Raw genomic sequence first — 21,340 nt, 5'->3', positions numbered from 1 at the left:
ATCCATTTTGCAAAAACACACTTTATTGGACAGGAAATTACCAGGAATCGTGTAAAAAATGTATATATATATATAAAAGACCAAGGATAGATAATTTTTATATTTTATTTTAAATATTAAAAAGAACCGTAGTGCCCGTTCAGTATAATTATATTTATAATTATATCAGAAGATATTTAGAAAATAAATTTAACACCTACCATTGATCATAGCCCTCTTAACTTGCAGTTTTGAAGTGCCTCCAATATTGACCTTAAATATTTTTTAGATGGCAACAAAAATAAGTTGATGGAATGCAAGTCAAGTGCTTATGCGCTTGCGCGCACCTGAAATCATGGAGTTTGGTCCGATACGCACCCCAGACAAGAGGGATTCATATGAAATATCTTCGTATATCGCTTGGAACGTGGAACTTATCTTGAGACATCGAAAAATTTTATATATAATTAATAAGAAAATGTTCTTAGGAGCACATACTCCACGAGATCAAATATTACACAAAGGACAAAAATTGTCCTCACAGAATTTGAATGCTACACAGAATCGGGAAAAATAAATAATATGAAATTCTGCCTGTCGTCTGTTTCACACAGACTACTTGAAACAAGATTCAAATCCCTTCCTGCGATGCACGGTGTAAGAATCCCGTAGCTGAGATCTTTTATCTCACACGTCATACTTGCAGAGGTCCTCGAAGCCCATGTATTCGTGGCGCTGCATCTTTCCAATCATGTTCGAAATGCCAACCCCACCTGTTTTTAACCAGGAGAGAAAGCCCGTCAATCAAGAAAATGTCCGGCATGCCGAGAATCTTATCATAGTTGGATATTTGTCTTAGACCATTAAAGGTCTAAGAGGTAATATATTCTAAATGCAAAAGATGCTCACCTAGAGAGATGGCGCTCACAAAGATCGTGAAAGCTAGAATGAAGATGATAATGGATGCCCTTCCCAAAATAACGATAATTCTTCTAACGACATGTTGCCCAACAAATGCAGCAACAGTTGCAACCGCAACAAAGTACAGAGCTGCCATGGAGAACAGCAAATCATTTAAAACGAAAAGTTCCAAGAAATTTTTTTTTGGCAACAATATGAAAAAATATGCATTTATTGTCGATATTCACTTACCATAAGGAACGGGAAAACGATTTAAGAGGTAATACTCAACCACTGACATTGATGAGGAGAACATCATGGCAAAAGTAGCTGTGGCACTTGAAACCTAAATGGGAATGATGTTTATACATTAGAGCTACGGATCATAATTTGCCAAGAATTATCAAGAAACAATTGTTATGGCTTGTCGTGCAGTAAAAACATTACAGATTCTTCCCCTAATATACATGGTGATTCAAGAGGAAATTAGGTATACGGGTCAAATACAAGTAGGTTATAAAGAATTGGAACTTGCCTGTGGAGCAATACCCAACTCCAAAAATAGTGGACCCATGATAAATCCACCACCAAGACCAAGTAGCCCACCTACAACACCAGCCAAGACACCGAAGAAGCCATAAATAATCAGTTGGAGCACTGTCAAATTGGTACCCGAATCTCCCTTGGATTCAATTTTTCGCCATCCCTTATATAGGCAGAGAGCTTCATAACCAGATACACCAAACGACACAGGGATCTGCAAAGGAATCTCAAGTGGATGATTGCGCAGAACAAAATACAAAAATTTCTTTAATATGATCACACGCACAAACCTGCAGCAAGTTCACCACCCAGTATAATGCCGAACAAGTAGATGTGTAATTCTGTAGCAGCAATTCAAGACCGGTAAGTTTACTTGGTTGCACAAGTTTGAAGAAACTAATAATAATTGCCAAAAAAACCAATATGGCAGTAAAAGGGTAGAAATATTCACCTTAGCCAGCTGAAGTGCAAGAAATGCAAACCAAACAAAGGCCAGAAGCCCAAACTCCTTCCAGCAAACATTCTCAATAATGCCAACCTAAAACATCAAGATATATAACTAGGAGACTTTGGTTTTCTCTGAGTATTTGATACTAGGAGAAACTTCTCACCTCGCTTTCTGACGAACCTTTGGCACCCTTATCCGTAACGGGGCCACCAGGAAGAAGCTTATATTCTGCTTCATCTTTACCGCTGCCTAACAATACAGAAGCATACATGCTTAATAATTAAGTGAATCGAGAAGGACAAAAAGGAAAAGGATATGGAATCAATCAACTCACCATTTGATTCTAATCGCTTTGCATCCTCCTGCAACAAGAAACAAAGGACTATTTAATTATTTGAACTTTCATACTAGGTGAAGCATATATTTTTGACAACCGAAATAATAAATCATGGACATAGTAAATGATGATTATGGTCACCTTCTTCAAGATAGTTTCTTTCTTCCATGTTTCAACGCCTTTAAGAAAGGCCCTAGTTGATGTGGCTGAAATCCGTATATAAAGTAAGGAAATAGAAAAAGGATTCTAACATGTAAAATTTAATACACCAAATTATTACTTATGAAGAGAATGATTAAAAGAACGGTGACCATCCAATCTGCAAATAGCACATTGAAAGTAACCCCAATACTTATTCCCAGCATGAGCATTGGTTGGATGAGAACGGCTAAGTCATAATCAATGATGGGCATGTCAATGGTAGGATGCCTGAGTTTAAGATTGTAGTAAACAGTTGATACGGCAGCACCCATGATCATACCTGTTGTACAAGAAAACGCATTTATCATTTTCATATGTATAATAAATTACTTGTCAAACACACTCGCACACTCAACAAGACCCCGAGATTATTGTCAACAATCTTGGATTTGAACCAAACATTTATCTTGAAACGATCTTCATAAGCTGAAGGTATAAATTCAAACCGGATTGCATAGGGACCTAATATTTTGCTTATCACGTTTAAATTAATTCAATAACATGATATGTACGTAACATCAAAAGGTTTTAACATTGTTGCTTAAAAACAAATATAAAAATATGCGCAAATATTGCAGGGCAATCAAATATGTTTCTGACTCACATTTTGAAATAGCAGTTGATGATTTTGGGTCAAATCCAATAATCAGACTAAGCATAGGAACATATATCCCCCCACCACCAACACCGCCGACGCTCCCGAATGCTGCTCCAAAGAATCCAATTATGGAACCGACAACAATTTGCCAGTTGAATTCCAGATCCTGTGGGTCACAAACCCAAGGAATAGATTAAAGGCAACGACAAAGATAATAAATCCAACAACACCATAAGATGATTCGGTTCACAGATTTTCACAAACCAAGTACAATTCAAATTATGTACGTCAGTCGAACTAAGGAAAAAGCTATAGTGTTGCAGACTGCGGGAAGTACAAGTGTCATTGAATAATAAAAACAAGGGAGGGGAAGAGATAGGTAGAGGTCGCGAATTTCATGTATTTTGAGGCGCAAAACTAATATATTAAGAAATACAAATAAAAAATTACTCGGTAGCTTCACCTCCCTTCTAGATCCTCCCCTGGGTGACCAAATTTCGATGCACAATTCTCATACCTCGTGCAATGACAATAAATACATGACGGATACGCGTTACAACAGACAAAAAAAAATTAATGTTGGCGATCCAATTACAGATAGATAACAAGTTAACGACACTTTAAATTGTTTCCTTGACAAAAAACAACTCCTCTCACCAATAGCCATAAATACTTCTAAATTATTAAATCTTCAAAGTCAGTATACATGCAAGTTATGATCAAAACAAAATTTTAAAATCAAGAATTGCATTTATCACGATGCTTCAACAATAAAACTGGAATCTATAATCTTGACTCACCGGCCAAACATGCTGGTAACCTGATGCGTCTGATTGCCATAGGAAATTCACAACATCAGTCAACAGATCTGAATCCGGATCATCAATCGAAATCCCAGTTCCGTTATATGGCAAAGATTCTCGCTTTAAGCTTCTCTCAGCAGAAACAAATATTGATGCCAACAAAAAGCTACACAAGACAGTTAAAAAGGGCACGAACGCCTTCCATTTCCCTTGATTTCCCGCCATCAAAAAAATTTCCCGATATCCCACCTCTCAAGAAACAAGATCCTCACTTTTTTACACACTCCCACTTCGATTCGAAAAGGGTCCCTATATATTCACAGGATTCAGCTAATTGGTGAGGCAGGGTGAAAAAAACAAAATCTAAAAGAAGATCTTTGAAGGGACAATATTGCTTAGAACGAAACAAAAGGGAACGGAACCTGCGTGTTTAAAAAGAACGATTTGGAAGACGACATGGAAATGAAAACAAAATACGAAAGATGAAAGACCGCGAGGAAATTGCTGTAGGGTAAAAGTTTAATGATGCCGTTGGCGTTGATGAGAGGAGTTTGATTGAGATGGTTGCTATGTAGGAAAGGCGATAATGGGACAAGTTGGTACTTTGGTTTACAAAACGACGCAGTATTGGTTTCCGAATTGACCCTAGGTGGAAAATGCTGTGGGCCCAATCCATGCTTGCTAAATTAATTTCAAATAATTTTAAAAAAAACAAATGAATAAATAATTTTTTTAAAAAAAAACATGTTTGTTTTCTAAAATGACAATTGCTCTCGTGTGTGTACATGTCAAATCAATTCACGACTTTTTTTTCCCTATTTTATTAAATACATTTTATTTAAATTAGAGTATTTGAAAAACAAATTTAATTAAACACAATAATTATATTAGGAAATACAAAAATTAACACATAGAGAGAGAAAGGGTTGATATATTATTTTATGTAGAAAATAAAAAAAATCGATTTGATAAAATAAAATCATGCGAACGAAGAGTAAACATGAATGTATATTAAAAAAAATTTTAGAGAGCATGGCTGAGAAGTATAATTTAATATTATCTATAACGGTCAATTTCCAAGTTGGACGAGCTTAGCTGGATAACATGAAAAGTCAATAAATGTCAACACCAATTGCAGAACTTCCTACCCACTATCTAATTGATGAATTTTGCTCTCGGATATTGTTATTTGCATTCAGAAAATATTATTTTTTATTATAAAAATAGATATGATTGACTCATCTAGTAAATTAAATAAAGATCGATGCTCTTTCCACCCCCTGAATTTTAGATATGATTCATTTGTTTTCTTAGTAGGTCTCCTGTGAGACGATCTAACGAATCTTTATCTGTGAGATTGGTCAATTCTACCGATATTCACAATAAAAAGTAATAATTTTCATTGATGACCCAAGTAAGAGATTCGTCTCATAAAATACGACATGTGAGACCGTATAACACATGTTTTTATTTTTATTTTTTTATGTAAAAAAAATAAATTTATTATTAACGACAATAGATTTGTTTTTCCAAATTTCAAATATACATTTGATATTTAGGTTATCGACATCATGTACTATGGGTCTGTGGCACATGGCTACAGGGATTGCATGGACGTCACATTATTTAGGAATCTTGATAAGTATGAATTTCAAATACAGCTCAGACACGTCCAAATTCTTATATGTCAATGATATACTGAAATACTTATATATCGACAATTTTAACGATCATTAATTTGTTTATTAGTTTTGTAAAAAAAAATAGATATTAAATTTACATAAAACATACACTGCTTATTTATATTAATTAATTATAATATAAAATTTATTTAAATTATAACATTTCAGAATGTGATGCAAAATATTATATGAATGAATTAAATATAATATAAAAGTTATTTAAATTATAACATTTCAGAATGTGATGCAAAATTTTAAGAGCCAATCAATTGGAGATAACTTATGAAGATGATATGTTGTTAGATTGTCAAACTTACGTGCCGGGCCACGAAGCAAAGCGATACACGCAAAACTTGTTTACAAAGTGTGAAAATCTTCAAATGAACGAAGTTTTTAGATAAAACCAAAACTCAACATCGTTTTGTAAGTTAATTTTATGATACGAATTTTTAACTTGATTCAATTTATGAAAAAAAATCTAAGAGACCGTCTTACGAGAGACATATCATTTAGATAATAGATATCCATACATTTAACCATTAGTTATTTTTTATTATATATTGTTGCACAATATATCGAACGATAAAATACATTAAACTTTCGTACAAAAACAATGAACTAAATGACGAAGAAAAAACAACATAGAAAAGCTTAAAGTAAACCAAACTGAGGCCTGTACAAAATATAAAGTCCTTAAAACACATTTGTCCCCTCCCGTATGTGCTACGAGGATCGTTTTGGACGTCTGTTTCCATTATACAACGGAACTACCAGCAGTGACTTAGCATGATACACTACTACGACGAACTGAAAATGTACCTTCACTTTATTACCGAAATTTAACGGAGGCCAAATGGAAAGTAATCTTACCATTAACTCAAGAATATGAATATCCAAAAGTCTTCAATTAACTCAAAATTGTTGAAAGTTAAAAAACATTTCTATATTTAAATACATATTTAAAATATAATTAATAACTTATAGTCCAATACTCAATCTAAGCTTATATTTTAAACAACACAAATTTCAATCGATACTAGCTATATTACATATAGGCAAAATGTTAATTTTAGTCTCATAGGTATTAGTTTGTAATATTATTTTGTCATTATATTTTATTAAATCAATTATAATCATGTAACTATTTTTTAACTATTAATTTTAGTTTTTGTCGTCAAAATCATACAATTATATGACTAATATAATTGTTATAATTTATAAACATGTTGTCAAACTTGCGTTCATATCTCGATAAATTTTTTTAACTACGTACTTACATATATTTAATAATAATATTGGTCATCTACATGATTTTGAAAAATAAATAAATAAAATCGATATAAAAAAATAATTACAAATCTATAATTGATCTAACAAAACATATATAATAAAAAATGTCAAAACACGGAAATATACATAACTAAAATTAACATTATATATTCCATTAATATTTAATAGTGATATGGAGAATAAAGTCGAGCGCAAACAAAAATATAAAATGCACGCTCTTCACGCATATACAGTGTAGTTGTATTATTGCTCCAAAAGGTGAAATCGCTCACCTTACGCGCCACTCACTCTCGGCCCGACAGGATTGTGAGAGAAAGTAAATCATGGTGATTCAGCCAACCAGCAGCAGCTAGACCTTATGCTACGCCGCGCACAAGGGAGCTCCCCCTCATTGGAGGGAATTTAATTCCCACACTACCGCTTGCGAGACTCGATCTTTGGTCATTGCTCCAAGATTCATTGCTGCTGACCAACTGAGCTAGGTCCATGCGGGCCAGTGTAGTTGTATTATTGCTGATATATGTTATTGAGATTATGGGGCCCCATCGGAACTCCTCTATAACACGGGATTGGAGAATTATTGTCCGGTTTTATTTTTTTTCACAAATTTGATGATGACTTTGGTCGGATGGTACTCCAATCCTATAAATTAGGGACTTCTCAAAGCTCACATATGGCTAACTATCGAGTGCACGACACGATCGGCTATTGAAGCGACACATCGACTAGTTAAACATTGAACATAGAGTGGTTAAATCAATTGTACTTTTTTTGTCATAATATATATATATATATATATATATCAACACGAGGAACCTTCCCAGATACATCCACCAAACTCATAATAATAATAAAAAAACAATTGATTCCATCAAGATGAGGAACCTTCCCAGATACATCCACCAAACTCATAATTTTAGAGTAATTCGTGCACGTCACTTTTAGCGATGAATTAAACAGAAAATCGATACATGGTTGCAATGAATTGAGTTGATAACATTATATCAAAGGGGAAATCAGAAGAAAAATAAAAAAATTTTGTATTTAAAATATCGATTTAAAACGATAAGGCGCACCGTTTTATCTTTGGAGCATGTTTGGTTAAAGAATTTCATTGGGTAAAAAAATTTATTTTTTTTTTAAAAAAAGTATGATTACGAAATCAGTTTTAAAAAAACACTTTAAAAGTGTATTTTGTGGAAGCTGGAATTTATAGTTTTTTGACTTATACTTTTAATTATTTTCAATAAAAAAATTGAAATCATTTTTTTTGTTGAAAAATATATTTAAAATGTGAGTATTGAATATTTGAATGTTGAATATTTGAATGTTGAAAATAAGAGTTGTAAATATTGAAAATTAGTGTGTGATGATGTAGGTAATGATGTATTTTATTTTTGGATTATTTGTAAAGATTTCCTATAAATAGATCTCTCATTTGTGAAGAAAATTACAATTGAGTAGAGAGAAAAATATTATAAAGTGTGTAGTTTGGTAAATTTTGAGAGTTTAAGATTTTTACTTTTTACCATAAATTTTTACTTTTTCACAACACGTTATCAGCACGAAGCTCTAAAAGTCCTACATACTTTTCCAAGCTCCAAACAGAAGAAAAAGGTAACAAAAATAATTATATTTATTTTACTGTTATTTATTTATTGTGTATTTATTTAATATACAATATAATGTTATTATTAGAAATAATAAAAATAAATTTTTCATAAACTTGTTATAAATCCTGGGAGGATGTTAAGACGACATCCCACACTCCCGGTAAGGGATACGACAAGTATAAAAGCCTATAAGGTTTTTAGACAAAATAAATTATGACACTCATTATAATATTATGATATGATATACATAATTATTTAAACATGTCTAATATTATATATATCATATTATTACCATAAAATTATACAAATACATACTTTTATTTTTTTTGTACCCCAACGGTCATAAATGGTAAAAAATGGCTAGTTTTTGCCCTATAAATATGATCTCACAAACACATTCCATCACTCCAACTTTCTCTTCTTCTCTAAAAATTATTCATCATCAAATTTTTCGAAGAAAAAAGAAGATGGCTTTCTCAAGGATAATTTTAATTATTTTGGTTGTCCTACTCACGAGTCTTGTATTTATCGGAGAATATCATCCTCGTGCGTTTTCTTTATTTTTACAAATACTTGTACTTGTTGTTTATCCGTTACTTTGTATTGCAATAATTATTAACTAATAAAATGCATCGTAATTTTTTTTAGTACCACCATGTCAAATTTAACAAAGCTCGAATTTGTTGCGCTCGACATCACGGGAAAGAATTATATGCCATGGACTCTAGATGTAGAAATGCATCTTGAGTCATTGGGTCTAAGCGAGACCATTAAAGAAAATGGCATATGCACATCACAAGAAAAGGCAAGCCATGATATTTTTGCGTCGACATCTCGACGATGGATTGAAATGTGAATATCTGACTAAAAAAAATCTCATGGCTTTGTGGAAGGGATTAAAAGAAAGATTCGAACATATAAGAGAAGTTATACTTCCGACCGCCCGGGATGAATGGAATACATTGAGATTCCTAGACTTTAAAAAAGTCAGTGATTACAATTCGGCGATGTATAGAATAATCTCGCAATTAAAATTTTGTGGACATGAGGTCACAGAATCTGAGATGCTTGAAAAAACATTTTCCACATTTCATGCATCAAATATTACTCTACAGCAACAATATAGAATACGTGGATTCGCGAGATATTCTGAACTCATCGTCTGTCTTCTTGTGGCGGAAAAAAAACAACGAGCTATTAATGAGAAATCATCAGTCCCGACCCACTGGATCAACAGCATTTCCAGAAGTAAATGCTGTAAGTAAAAATGAATTTAAACCTGGAAACCAAAATCAAATTCAAAGACAAGGTTTTGGTCGAGGTCGAGGTCGTGGACGTGGACGTGGACGTGGAATTGGCCGTGGTCGTGGTTTTGAAAATAATCGAGATAGTTATTTTTATAACTCATCTCAAAAGAACGTCCCAAACCATCCACAGAAAAGGCATCATGAGAATACAAGTGTTAATGAGAAGCACTCAAAAAGATATGAAAGTTCTTGTTACAGATGTGGTACTCCAGGACATTGGTCCAAAGTTTGTCGAGCCCCTGAGCACCTTTGTAAACTTTATAAAGAATCATTAAAGGGGAAAGAAAAGGAGACCAACTTCACTGAACGCAGTGACCGTTTGAGTGATTCAACTCATTTTGATGCTGGTGATTTTATGAATGATTTCTCTGGAAATGATCAATATGTTGGTGGGATAGAAATGAACAATATTGATGCTGCAGATTTTCTCAACGATTTCTCTGAAAATGAACAATATAATGATAGAATATAAATGTACAATAATCTATTTTTCATGTATTCATAGAATAATGTTTTATTGTATAATTATGATTTGTGTTATATTTAAATATATATTGCAAGTAATTTATTTCATTGCATATTTTTTTGAAGTTCAAATATGGAAAATGCTATGAGCAAAGCTGAAGTTTGCATACCCGATAGTGGTACAACGCACACTATCCTCCGAGATAAAAGATATTTCTTGAAACTAAAACCAATAAAAACAACGGTGAATACAATATCAGGTACTGTAGACTTGATTAAAGGATGTGGTAAAGCACAATTTTTGTTACCTAATGGTACAAAAATTTTGATCAATGATGCTTTATATTCACCACAATCGAAAAGAAATTTGTTGAGTTTTAATGATATATATTCCCATGGGTATGATACTCAAACAATGAATGAAGGGAATAAGAAATATATGTGTCTTATCACATATAAATCAGGAAAGAAATATGTGATTGAAAAACTACCAATGCTCCCTACTGGATTGCATTATACACATATAAGTCCCATTGAATCAAACATGGTAGTTGATAATTCTTCGATATTAACCAATTGACATGATCGATTGGGACATCCTGGTTCAACAATAATGCGAAGAATTATAGAAAATACACATGGTCATCCACTGAAAGACCAGAAGATCTTTCAGAATAATAAGTTTCAATGTAAAGCATGTTCTCTTGGAAAACTTATTATAAGACCATCACCAGTCAAAATCCAAACTGAATCACCAATGTTTCTTGAACGTATTCAGGGTGATATTTGTGGACCAATCCATCCACCATGTGGACCATTCAGATACTTTATGGTATTGATTGATGCCTCCAGCAGATGGTCACATGTATGTTTATTATCAACTCGAAATGTTGCATTTGCAAGATTACTTGCTCAAATAATAAAATTGAGGAATCAATTTCCCGATTATACAATCAAGAAAATTAGACTTGATAATGCCGGTGAATTTACTTCCCAAACTTTCAATGATTATTGTATGTCTATGGGAATCATTGTTGAGCATCATGTTGCTCATGTACATACACAGAATGGATTGACTGAATCATTGATTAAACGTCTGCAAATGATTGCTAGACCAATGATAATGAAAACAATGCTCCCTATTTCTATATGGGGATATGCAATTTTACACGCTGCTTCATTAATTCGCATCAGACCAAGTGCATATCATAAATACTCCCCATTGCAGCTTGCATTTGGTAAAGAACCAGACATTTCTCATCTGAGAATTTTTGGATGTATGGTGTATGTGCCTATTGCACCACCGCAACGAAAGAAAATGGGACCTCAAAGAAAGGTTGGAATTTATATCGGTTATGATAGTCCATCAATCATTCGATATATTGAACCTCAGACAGGCGACGTGTTCACAGCACGTTTTGCTGATTGTCATTTTAATGAGGAAATCTTCCCAATGTTAGGGGGAGAACAGAAACATACCGAAAAAGAAATTACATGGTATGTATCATCATTGTTACATCTGGATCCAAGAACAAAACAATGTGAAAAAGATGTACAACAAATTGTACACTTGCAAAGAATAGCAAATCAAATACCAGATGCATTTGCAGACACAAAAGGGGTAACTAAATCATATATACATGCTGCAAATGCCCCTGCTCGAATTGAAATTCCAAATAAACAAATGGAAGATACTCATGATGTCATTAAACGCCTGAAGCGTGGAAGGCCAGTCGGTTCCAAAGATAAAAATCCTCGAAAAAGAAAATTCATAGAGAAACACGATGATCACAAAATAAAGAATGACGTTTCTGAAGAAACACATGATGATCACAAAATAGAGAATGGTGTTCCTGAAGAAACACATGATGATGAAAATGTTCTGTCAGAACCACAAACTGACGAGAATCATGAAATCTCTATCAATTATATTAATACTGGAAAAATATGGAACCGAAAAGATATAGATGAAATTGATGATATATTTTCTTATAATGTGGCAATCGACATCATAAATGATAACGAAGATCATGAACCAAAATCTTTTGGTGAATGTAAAAATCGGCAGGATTGGATAAAATGGAAAGATGCCATCCAGGTTGAATTAAATTCGCTAAATAAACGTAATGTTTTTGGACCTATAGTCCTTACACCTGAAGGTGTAAAACCTGTTGGATACAAATGGGTTTTTATTCGAAAGCGAAATGAGAAAAATGAAATAGTAAGATATAAAGCTCGACTTGTTGCACAAGGTTTTTCTCAAAGGCCTGGAATTGATTATGAAGAAACGTATTCTCCTGTGATGGATGCAATTACGTTTCGGTATTTGATTAGCTTGGCGGTATCTGAAAATTTAGAAACGCGTCTTATGGATGTTGTTACAGCTTACTTATATGGATCACTTGATAGTAATATATATATGAAAATCCCTGAAGGATTTAAGATGCCTGAAGCACAAAGTTCAAAACCCAGGGAATGTTATTCTGTGAAATTACAAAGATCATTATATGGGTTAAAGCAATCAGGTCGAATGTGGTATAATCGACTAAGTGATCACTTGATGAAAAAGGGATATGTAAATAATTCAATATGCCCTTGTGTTTTCATTAAGAAAACAACATCCGGATGCGTAATTATTGCTGTATATGTTGATGATTTAAACATCATTGGAACGAATAAAGAAATTCAAGAAGTTGTGTCATACTTGAAGGAAGAATTTGAAATGAAGGATCTTGGAAAAACCAAGTATTGTCTGGGTTTACAAATTGAACAAAAAGAATGTGGAATGTTTGTTCACCAGACAAATTATACAGAAAAGATCCTTAAACGTTTTAATATGGATAAAGCAAATCCTTTAAGTACTCCAATGGTTGTTAGATCATTAAACATACAAAAGGATCCATTCCGTCCATGTGAAGATGATGAAGATATTCTTGGTCCAGAAGTACCATATCTAAGTGCCATCGGTGCCCTTATGTACCTTACAAATTGTACAAGGCCTGATATATCTTTTGCCGTGAATCTGTTGGCAAGATTTAGCACATATCCAACAAAGAGACACTGGAACGGAATTAAACATATATTCCGTTATCTACGAGGAACGACAGACTTGGGACTTTTGTATTCAAAAGATGCTAATCCAAGTATAATTGGTTATACTGATGCTGGATACTTATCTGATCCACACAAGGCACGTTCCCAAACTGGATATGTATTTACTCGTGGAGGCACTGCAATATCTTGGCGTTCTCAGAAACAAACGCTCGTAACAACTTCATCAAATCATGCCGAGATTATTGCACTACATGAAGCAAGTCGTGAATGTGTGTGGTTAAAATCAATGACCCAACATATCCAAATTTCATGCGGATTATCATCTGATGAGAAGCCTGTGATACTATATGAAGATAATGCTGCATGTGTTGCTCAAATGAAAGAAGGATACATAAAAAGCGACAGAACTAAACATATTCCTCCTAAGTTCTTCGCATTCACTAAGGAGCTAGAGAAGAATAAATATATTGATGTTCGTCACATTCAATCAAGTGAAAACTCATCAGATCTCTTCACAAAGGCACTTCCTACGTCAATATTCAGAAAGCACATATATAATATTGGGATGCGCAATCTACGAAATTTGTGAAGAATTGTTCGTGTCAACATGAGGGGGAGTTTACGTGACTGCACTCTTTTTTCCTTACTATGGTTTTTATCCCAATGGGTTTTTCCTAGTAAGGTTTTTAACGAGGCAGTATAAAAACACGTAATGAAGACAATCATTATGATCATCATCACAAGGGGGAGTGTTGAAAAATATATTTAAAATGTGAGTATTGAATATTTGAATGTTGAAAATAAGAGTTGTAAATATTGAAAATTAGTGTGTGATGATGTATGTAATGATGTATTTTATTTTTGGATTATTTGTAAAGATTTCCTATAAATAGATCTCTCATTTGTGAAGAAAATTACAATTGAGTAGAGAGAAAAATATTATAAAGTGTGTAGTTTGGTAAATTTTGAGAGTTTGAGGTTTTTACTTTTTACCATAAATTTTTACTTTTTCACAACATTTTTAAATTTATCTAAAAGTCAAAATCGTTTCTAATAATTTGAGTAAATCACTTGATACAATATAATTATTTAATTTCAGAGTGGTCTTATTTGGACTCGAATTTCGATCAAATTTGATTTTATAAATGATAGCCATCATCACGTAATCAAGACATCAATTAAACGTGAGTCACCGAACAAAGTCTGGATCGCGACGTGTTCGGATGTCCAAATTATTTCTTTTTTTTAATTATTATTATTATTTTGACGTGGGGCTGCTGTTTTTCTTTTGGTTAAATTAAAGATAATACACAAAAATCAACATTAAATCACGAGTTCTTGACTCTGGTAAGGAGCAATTGTAATTGACAGTATTTCAATTAAAGGTTTTAGTTCAGTTCGGTTTCGATTCGGTTCGAAATCCTGTCTAGTAAGTATCTTACGCATCCGTTTGACTCGTGATATAAAACAATGAAAGAGACACAACTTGATTTGTGAGACGAAATAATAAATTGAAAAAAAAAAACATAACATAATTATTTTTTAACTATCTATACATTATTTGATTACATCAGACAACTCAACCTTACGAGAGGAGAGAGGCGAGATCACGACTATCCTCGAGATCTCAATTTTTTTAATTATATTTATTGTGTTACTTTAGTCAAAAGTTGGGAGCACAACAATATTAGTTCCCATATATAATAATTTACTAATGTTTATTTTTATAAGCCTTTAGTTTAGTTGGATTTTATATAAAATTCGAATCAAACCATATTATATTGGTTTCATAAAATTTTAAAGCAACCAAACCATGACTTCTTTGTAATCAACCCATTAATTTCGGATTGTTCTGATTTTGACGATTCAATTTAAATTTTTGAGTTTCATAATGAATTAATACATAGAAAAAATTGCAATGAACGGTTGATAGAAGTTGAATGAACGCTGGATTTAATCATAAGTAAAATATAATAAACAAAAATTGTTATACAAGTTTCAAATTTATTATAAAAAAACATAAATTTTATAGATGTGTTTATGTTTATTTGGGATAAAATATATAATTAAGAAATCTCGATACAGTTGTATTGTTGCAACACTCACTAATAATATAACGCAAGCTAAAAATCAAACAAAAAATTAAATAAAAATCGAATAGATTCCTCAACTGAATGACAACGGACGCAATGTAGTGTTGGATATTTATTCACAATTCAAAATTTTGACTATAAAACATAATATTACTTTAACAGGCGCAATAATTTTTATTTATTTTAAAAACTATTGATTCAAAATAAATTACCTAAAACCAGAACTAACTAAAATGAAAATTATTCAGTACTCTATCTATAATAGATTATATGTCAATCAATTCCACAAAAATCTCAAACATTAATTATAATTATTTCTAAAACAAAATTATCTAATACAAAAACCCATATGATACCGTGCTATTAGTCAATTTTGTGATACGAAACTCTTATCATAATATATCCATGAAAAATATTTTTTATATCAAAAATATTAATTTTCATTCAAGATATGGACAAGAGACCATATTATAAAATACTTATTTTTCTCCGAGTTTTTGGAAATCTTAGTAATCTAATTAATCCAATGCAACGAGGAAAAATAAGGTATTCGCGTCAAAATCAGTGTATAATTAACTCTCAAATCAAGATCAAAACAATATAGTTAATATAACAAAATATTAAAAAAGATAATAAAATTTCATACTCAGTTTTACAAAACTAAAAATTAAATGAAATATCATTATCTAGCTTAAAAGTTCACAAGATAACATAAAAATAAACAGAGACCATCTACTAGATCACACAGATTTCTGGCAGACAAAAAGGAATAGTAAACGAAAATTTGGAAAAATTATTTGTTTTTTTTGTATTATTATTATAATCCATGTTGTTCATGTGAATTTGTACTGCGTTATTCCATGTTGTTCATGTGAATTTGTACTGCGTATATGTATGTATATATATATACCAACCTTTTTAATTGATTAATTATCGAAAATTAACATTTATTCATTTATTCACGGGATGTCCGACTTACTTTATTTGACTACAATAATTAGGGGTGTCAAAACATGACCACCTATCAAACAGACACGATTCGACTTAGAAAAAAATTAGGTATGAATTTTAAGTTTTTGGGTTCGGTTCAGGTCATGTTGGACACGAAATCTGAGCCAAAAAAATAATCAAGTTTTTTACTCAAAAATTTTAATTTTTTTACAAAATATATAATCAATAAATTTTTCTTATATTTTGATGTGTGGTATGTTGGAAAAAATATTTAGGCATATTTATATAATAAATTTTCATAATTTAGTATTTATTTTGTACATTTTTTTAAAATATTCATTTAATTTAGTAAATATACTTTAATTTTCTAGAATTAGACTTTCAAATTTAAATCATATATAGAAAAGATTTTCTTATTATGCCTTTAAATTAAAATAATATTATGATAATTATTTTAAATAAAAAATCGGTTTGAGTCGAGTTGATCAGGTTGAACCGGTTAAATCGTGTTTACGTTTGGGTTTGGTTTATGAGTTTTCGGGTTCGTTCAATAATAATTGACACCCTGACCCATCATACTCACCCGAATTTACCCCTCTGAAAATAATTGAGTTCTCAAACTCTTGTGGACTTTGATAAATTCAAAAGGTATAATAATTTCATTGATGTAAATTATAGAATTATTTAAATATTAGTCTTCGTATACTTTATATGATATTTATGCAATCAATTAGTGAGATGCATTTTTTTTTAAAAAAAATTATACCCGTTATTCAATTTAATCTAGAATTAATTAAGTGGGATCCAACCAATTATCTAAAAAATTCTCCCTCTCCCACATGACCAAAATTTATTTTAAAACTCCCGTAGCAAAATTTATTTTAAAACACCTGTAAAATATACTCACGATTGATAAACATCATAATAAAACACAGGTAAAATACACAAAAAAATGTTGTAAAAAGTAATTTTACGGAGTCTTGAGAAAATTTACATGATATATATATATATTCTTTTTAACCAAAAAATATATAATACAAAATTGTATTCGACTTCCCACCTTCGTATATATATATATATATATATATATATATAATATTATTATAAGCGTTAACGTTGTTCCGTGATCCGATCAATAAAAGCACTTGTCCAAATCAAATGCAGCAACAAGACAAGGCCCACAGTACTAACAACATATGGCCACAGTGGATTGTATCATATATATGGTCCATTTTTTGTCCCTACGGAGGAATCTTTCGTACAATTGTTTCCAAACTCACTTGTTTTATAAAATATAATATTAGACTTTAAATTCTTCCTATCCTTTCGTTAGCTATGTGTCGTGTGAGTCGATCGCTTCATGCTCAGGTCTAAGAGAGATTCAAACTTGTGTTTGCCTTCACTTATCCCCAACTCTCACATATAATCAATAAATCTCAATATAATTGTATTGTTGCAACGCTCACCAATAATACAATCCAAGCTAAAAATCAAACAACATATTTATATATTAAAAAAATCACACAAAATTAAAAAAAAAAATCATTACATAATTTTTTATATTAGTGTAACATATTTGGATTGGTTTGGTTTGGTTTATTTATATCCAAAATTTGAACCAAATCTATTTTTTCAGTTTGGATTATTTTAATATTAATTTAAACCATGATCGACTGAAAATCGATATAATATAAACAAAGTGGTTGGTTTGGTTCCCTGTGTGGTCAGATTTCTTAACACCTCTAAGGAGGGGCCTAGATTTTTTTTTTTTTTGGAGAGGTGAACACAATTTTTTTAAAAAAATGATATTAAAAAATTTAAATAAAAGTCGAATAGATTCCTTGACTGAATGGCAACGGACTCAGTGTAGCGATGGATATTTATTCACAATTCAAAATTTTGACTATAAAACATAATCTTACTTTAACGGTACAATAATTTTTATTTATTTTTTAAAATAAATTACCTAAAATCAGAACTAACTAAAATGAATAAAATTTAGTACTCTCTCTGTAATTGTTTTTCTGTATCATTATTATATTTAATATAAAACTTTATAATAAAATTTTGAAAAAAGCAGACAAGCCACATCCAATCTCCATCGCCCAATTTCATACAATTTTATTTTATTTTTTTAAATCAAATGCAGCGACAAGACAAGGCCTACAGTACTAGAAACATATGGCCAACAGTGGAGATTATATAAGATATATGTCCATTTTTTAAAAAATTTGTAATTATCATAAATCTGTTTTAGATATAATGTCCATTTTTTGTCCCTACGGAGAAATATTTCGTACAATTGTTTCCAAATTCACTTGTTTTGTAACATATTAGATATGAGTCTCTAAACATTAAATTCTTCTTATCCTTTGTTAGCTACGTGTTGTGTCACTAAGTCATTTTTTTTCCATAATTGAGTCTACATGTCATAATTTTAGTTTTGAAAAAACCTTCTTTAATAAAAAAAAAAAAATGAACACTTATTTGTTGCCTCGGGACCTAAATTTCGGAGACTCGGAAAAAATTAAGTACGACGTTGTATATACTGACTGATATATGTTTGGTAATCTTTAACCAAGATTTGTGTTTTTTTCTTTTCATGGTTACCTAAGAGTCATCGAATATTTTTAATGATATATTACAATTATATAATGAGAAGAAATATATAAAATAAAATGATTCAACGATTTTTATAATGGAATACTTTCATTTTATCATGTTATATATGCATCCACTGGGTTATTTCATATGGACTGTGCCAGAAAAGCAATTTAGTTATCCAATTTCACGTGGAGTGGGAAAAACGAATTTGGGCTAATATTAGAGGACTTTGTTTAAGGATTTAGGCCCAATGAGAAAAAAACTAGTGAGTATACTACAAAATTATTGGGAAGTTATTTTTATACACATTTTAAACAAATTATTTACTTAATCGAAAATATGAAACACCTAGAATTATAGTATTCTAGTAAGCGGAAGTTTCAAATATTTCTAATTGTATATTGATTATTATCGAAAATATCAATGTGATGTAAATATAATTATAAAAGACAAAAACTTGTGTGAGACGGTCTCACAGGTCGTATTTTGTGAGACATATATCTTATTTGGGTCATCCACGAAAAAGTATTACTTTTTATGCTAAGAGTATTACTTTTTATTGTGAATATCGGTAGGGTTGATCCGTCTCACAGATAAAGATTCGTGAGACTGTCTCACAAGAGACATACTCATTATAAAAAGGTGCACGAAGCTTACGTTCGTGTTAAAAAAAGAACGAATTGACGATCTTCGCGTAGCTAGGATTTTGAGTATAAGGACTTGGGGGTGAAACCAAAAAATATTGTTAGATAAGGCTAAATAAGTACAAATTATATTTTTATATATAAATATTCATCAAAGTTTCTTGAATACACATTATTAGATTGATCGGAAAAAGAAAACTACATTTAAATAATTTATTTTTTAAAACATTATATATATAATAAATGGACCTATTGTATGTATGAATGTAATAAAACAATTCATGGTCCAAGAAAAAAAGATCCAAAGTTGGAGGCTTGTAGCCCATAAGTTCTGCCTTTGTAGGACTGAATTTTACCTTAAAAAAATCATCATTAAAAAAAATTTACTTATTAATACATTTTCAATATTTTAGTCTCTTAAAATATTTATCCATAATTATTCGAGAAGAGAATATTCTCCCCTGGGAATCGTACACGTAATATATATATATATAATATATATATATATATATTATATATATATTATATATATATATATATATATGAAAGTGGGACTAGAAATGTGTACGTGTGAAATTCCATATTTACCATAAAAAAATCTGTGACAAAAGTTTCAAGAAGTTAGCCATAATTTAAATTTAGTAATCTTGAAAATTGTTTAATTTATCTATTCAATCCAAATTACCAAGATCATCCAGACATTTCATTCACTGAGATTAAACACAATTAAAGAAAGAAATCTATTTTAATTGTATCTTCAAGATATGATCATTAATTATTAAAGATAAAAGAAATGTTTGTCTGAAGCTGTCTTAATTAATGCTTGCCACAAAACAAGAAATTCAAGATAGGTCGAGTCAATACAGGCTGGAATAAATTCGAATGTTAAAGGAACTTTTTATTTATTTATTTATCCTTATTTTACCAATTTTCCCTTTTACCATGGAGAATATATTGTGTTTTAATTGATTATGTCGATCGACTATCGACGCTGTAACGATCTAAATATATTTTGGTCATTCATGTAATCGAAATTTTGTTTTAGTATATTATTTTTATTTTGAAATTTTATTAATTTTTGTAAGCAGCGTTTATGCATTCAATATAAGCTTTTTATTGTAAAAAAGACTAAATTGCAAAACAAATTATCAAAATCGTCAAAAAATGAAAAATGTAGGAATGAAAACTCAATTTTGATAACATATCGGACCAAAATCGCGGAACATCAAATTTAGAAGATCGGAAAAACAATTTTCCCTATGTAGAAATGGTTAAATAATAAATAATTAAAGATTTATAATGAACCAAACTTGATTTCATGTCATACGAACATTATTATTAATGCAAACAAGGTACACATTTTAACGTAGTCAAACATGAACTATCTTCCCTTAAACTGAAACATTCTGTGACATAAAAAAAAAAAAGGAAAAAAAATCAAGTAAAAAATCCCCTTTGATATCAAATTACCCCAACAAAAAGTGATTGGTATTTTTTTTTATTCTAACAAAGGGTGATCGGTGTTTTTAATTATTCTAAGTGGGATGTTTTCACCAAATTGAAATTTGTCTATGGCTTTCAAACAAGTGAAAAACAACACTCCATAAGGTCCATGGCGAATTTTTTTATTGCAAACAAACTCCCAAATTCGAGACGAGATCTCAACTTCGAAACTCAATTATTATAACAAACCTTTAATCTGACACAAAAACATATGATTCATGATTTAGTTGTATTTTCTTTTATGAGAAAACACTTTCTCAAAGACTTGTTTAAGATTCCATGGTTTTGTAAACGTGGAAATGAGCACATTGATTTAAAAGTTTGA

General features: G+C 31.0%; 1 protein-coding gene across 1 annotated transcript; it reads right to left on the bottom strand.

The window, feature by feature from the left end:
• Window positions 1–413: 413 nt before the first annotated feature.
• On the bottom strand, window positions 414–4,347 carry LOC142555511 (sulfite exporter TauE/SafE family protein 3-like). Its single transcript, XM_075666400.1, has 12 exons — window positions 3,807–4,347; window positions 3,013–3,172; window positions 2,488–2,688; window positions 2,349–2,413; window positions 2,205–2,232; window positions 2,034–2,119; window positions 1,874–1,960; window positions 1,713–1,763; window positions 1,415–1,636; window positions 1,132–1,225; window positions 889–1,029; window positions 414–752 (listed from the first exon to the last, which is right to left on the bottom strand). Exons 1-12 carry the CDS (start codon window positions 4,032–4,034, stop codon window positions 667–669), a joined length of 1,449 nt encoding a protein of 482 aa, XP_075522515.1. The 5' UTR covers window positions 4,035–4,347; the 3' UTR covers window positions 414–666.
• Between the last annotated feature and the right edge of the window lie 16,993 nt (window positions 4,348–21,340).

This window comes from Primulina tabacum, chromosome 9 (genome assembly GCF_025594145.1).
Source record: "Primulina tabacum isolate GXHZ01 chromosome 9, ASM2559414v2, whole genome shotgun sequence".
NCBI classification, from domain to species: domain Eukaryota; kingdom Viridiplantae; phylum Streptophyta; class Magnoliopsida; order Lamiales; family Gesneriaceae; genus Primulina; species Primulina tabacum.
This window is presented reverse-complemented; position numbering and strand designations above follow the sequence as displayed.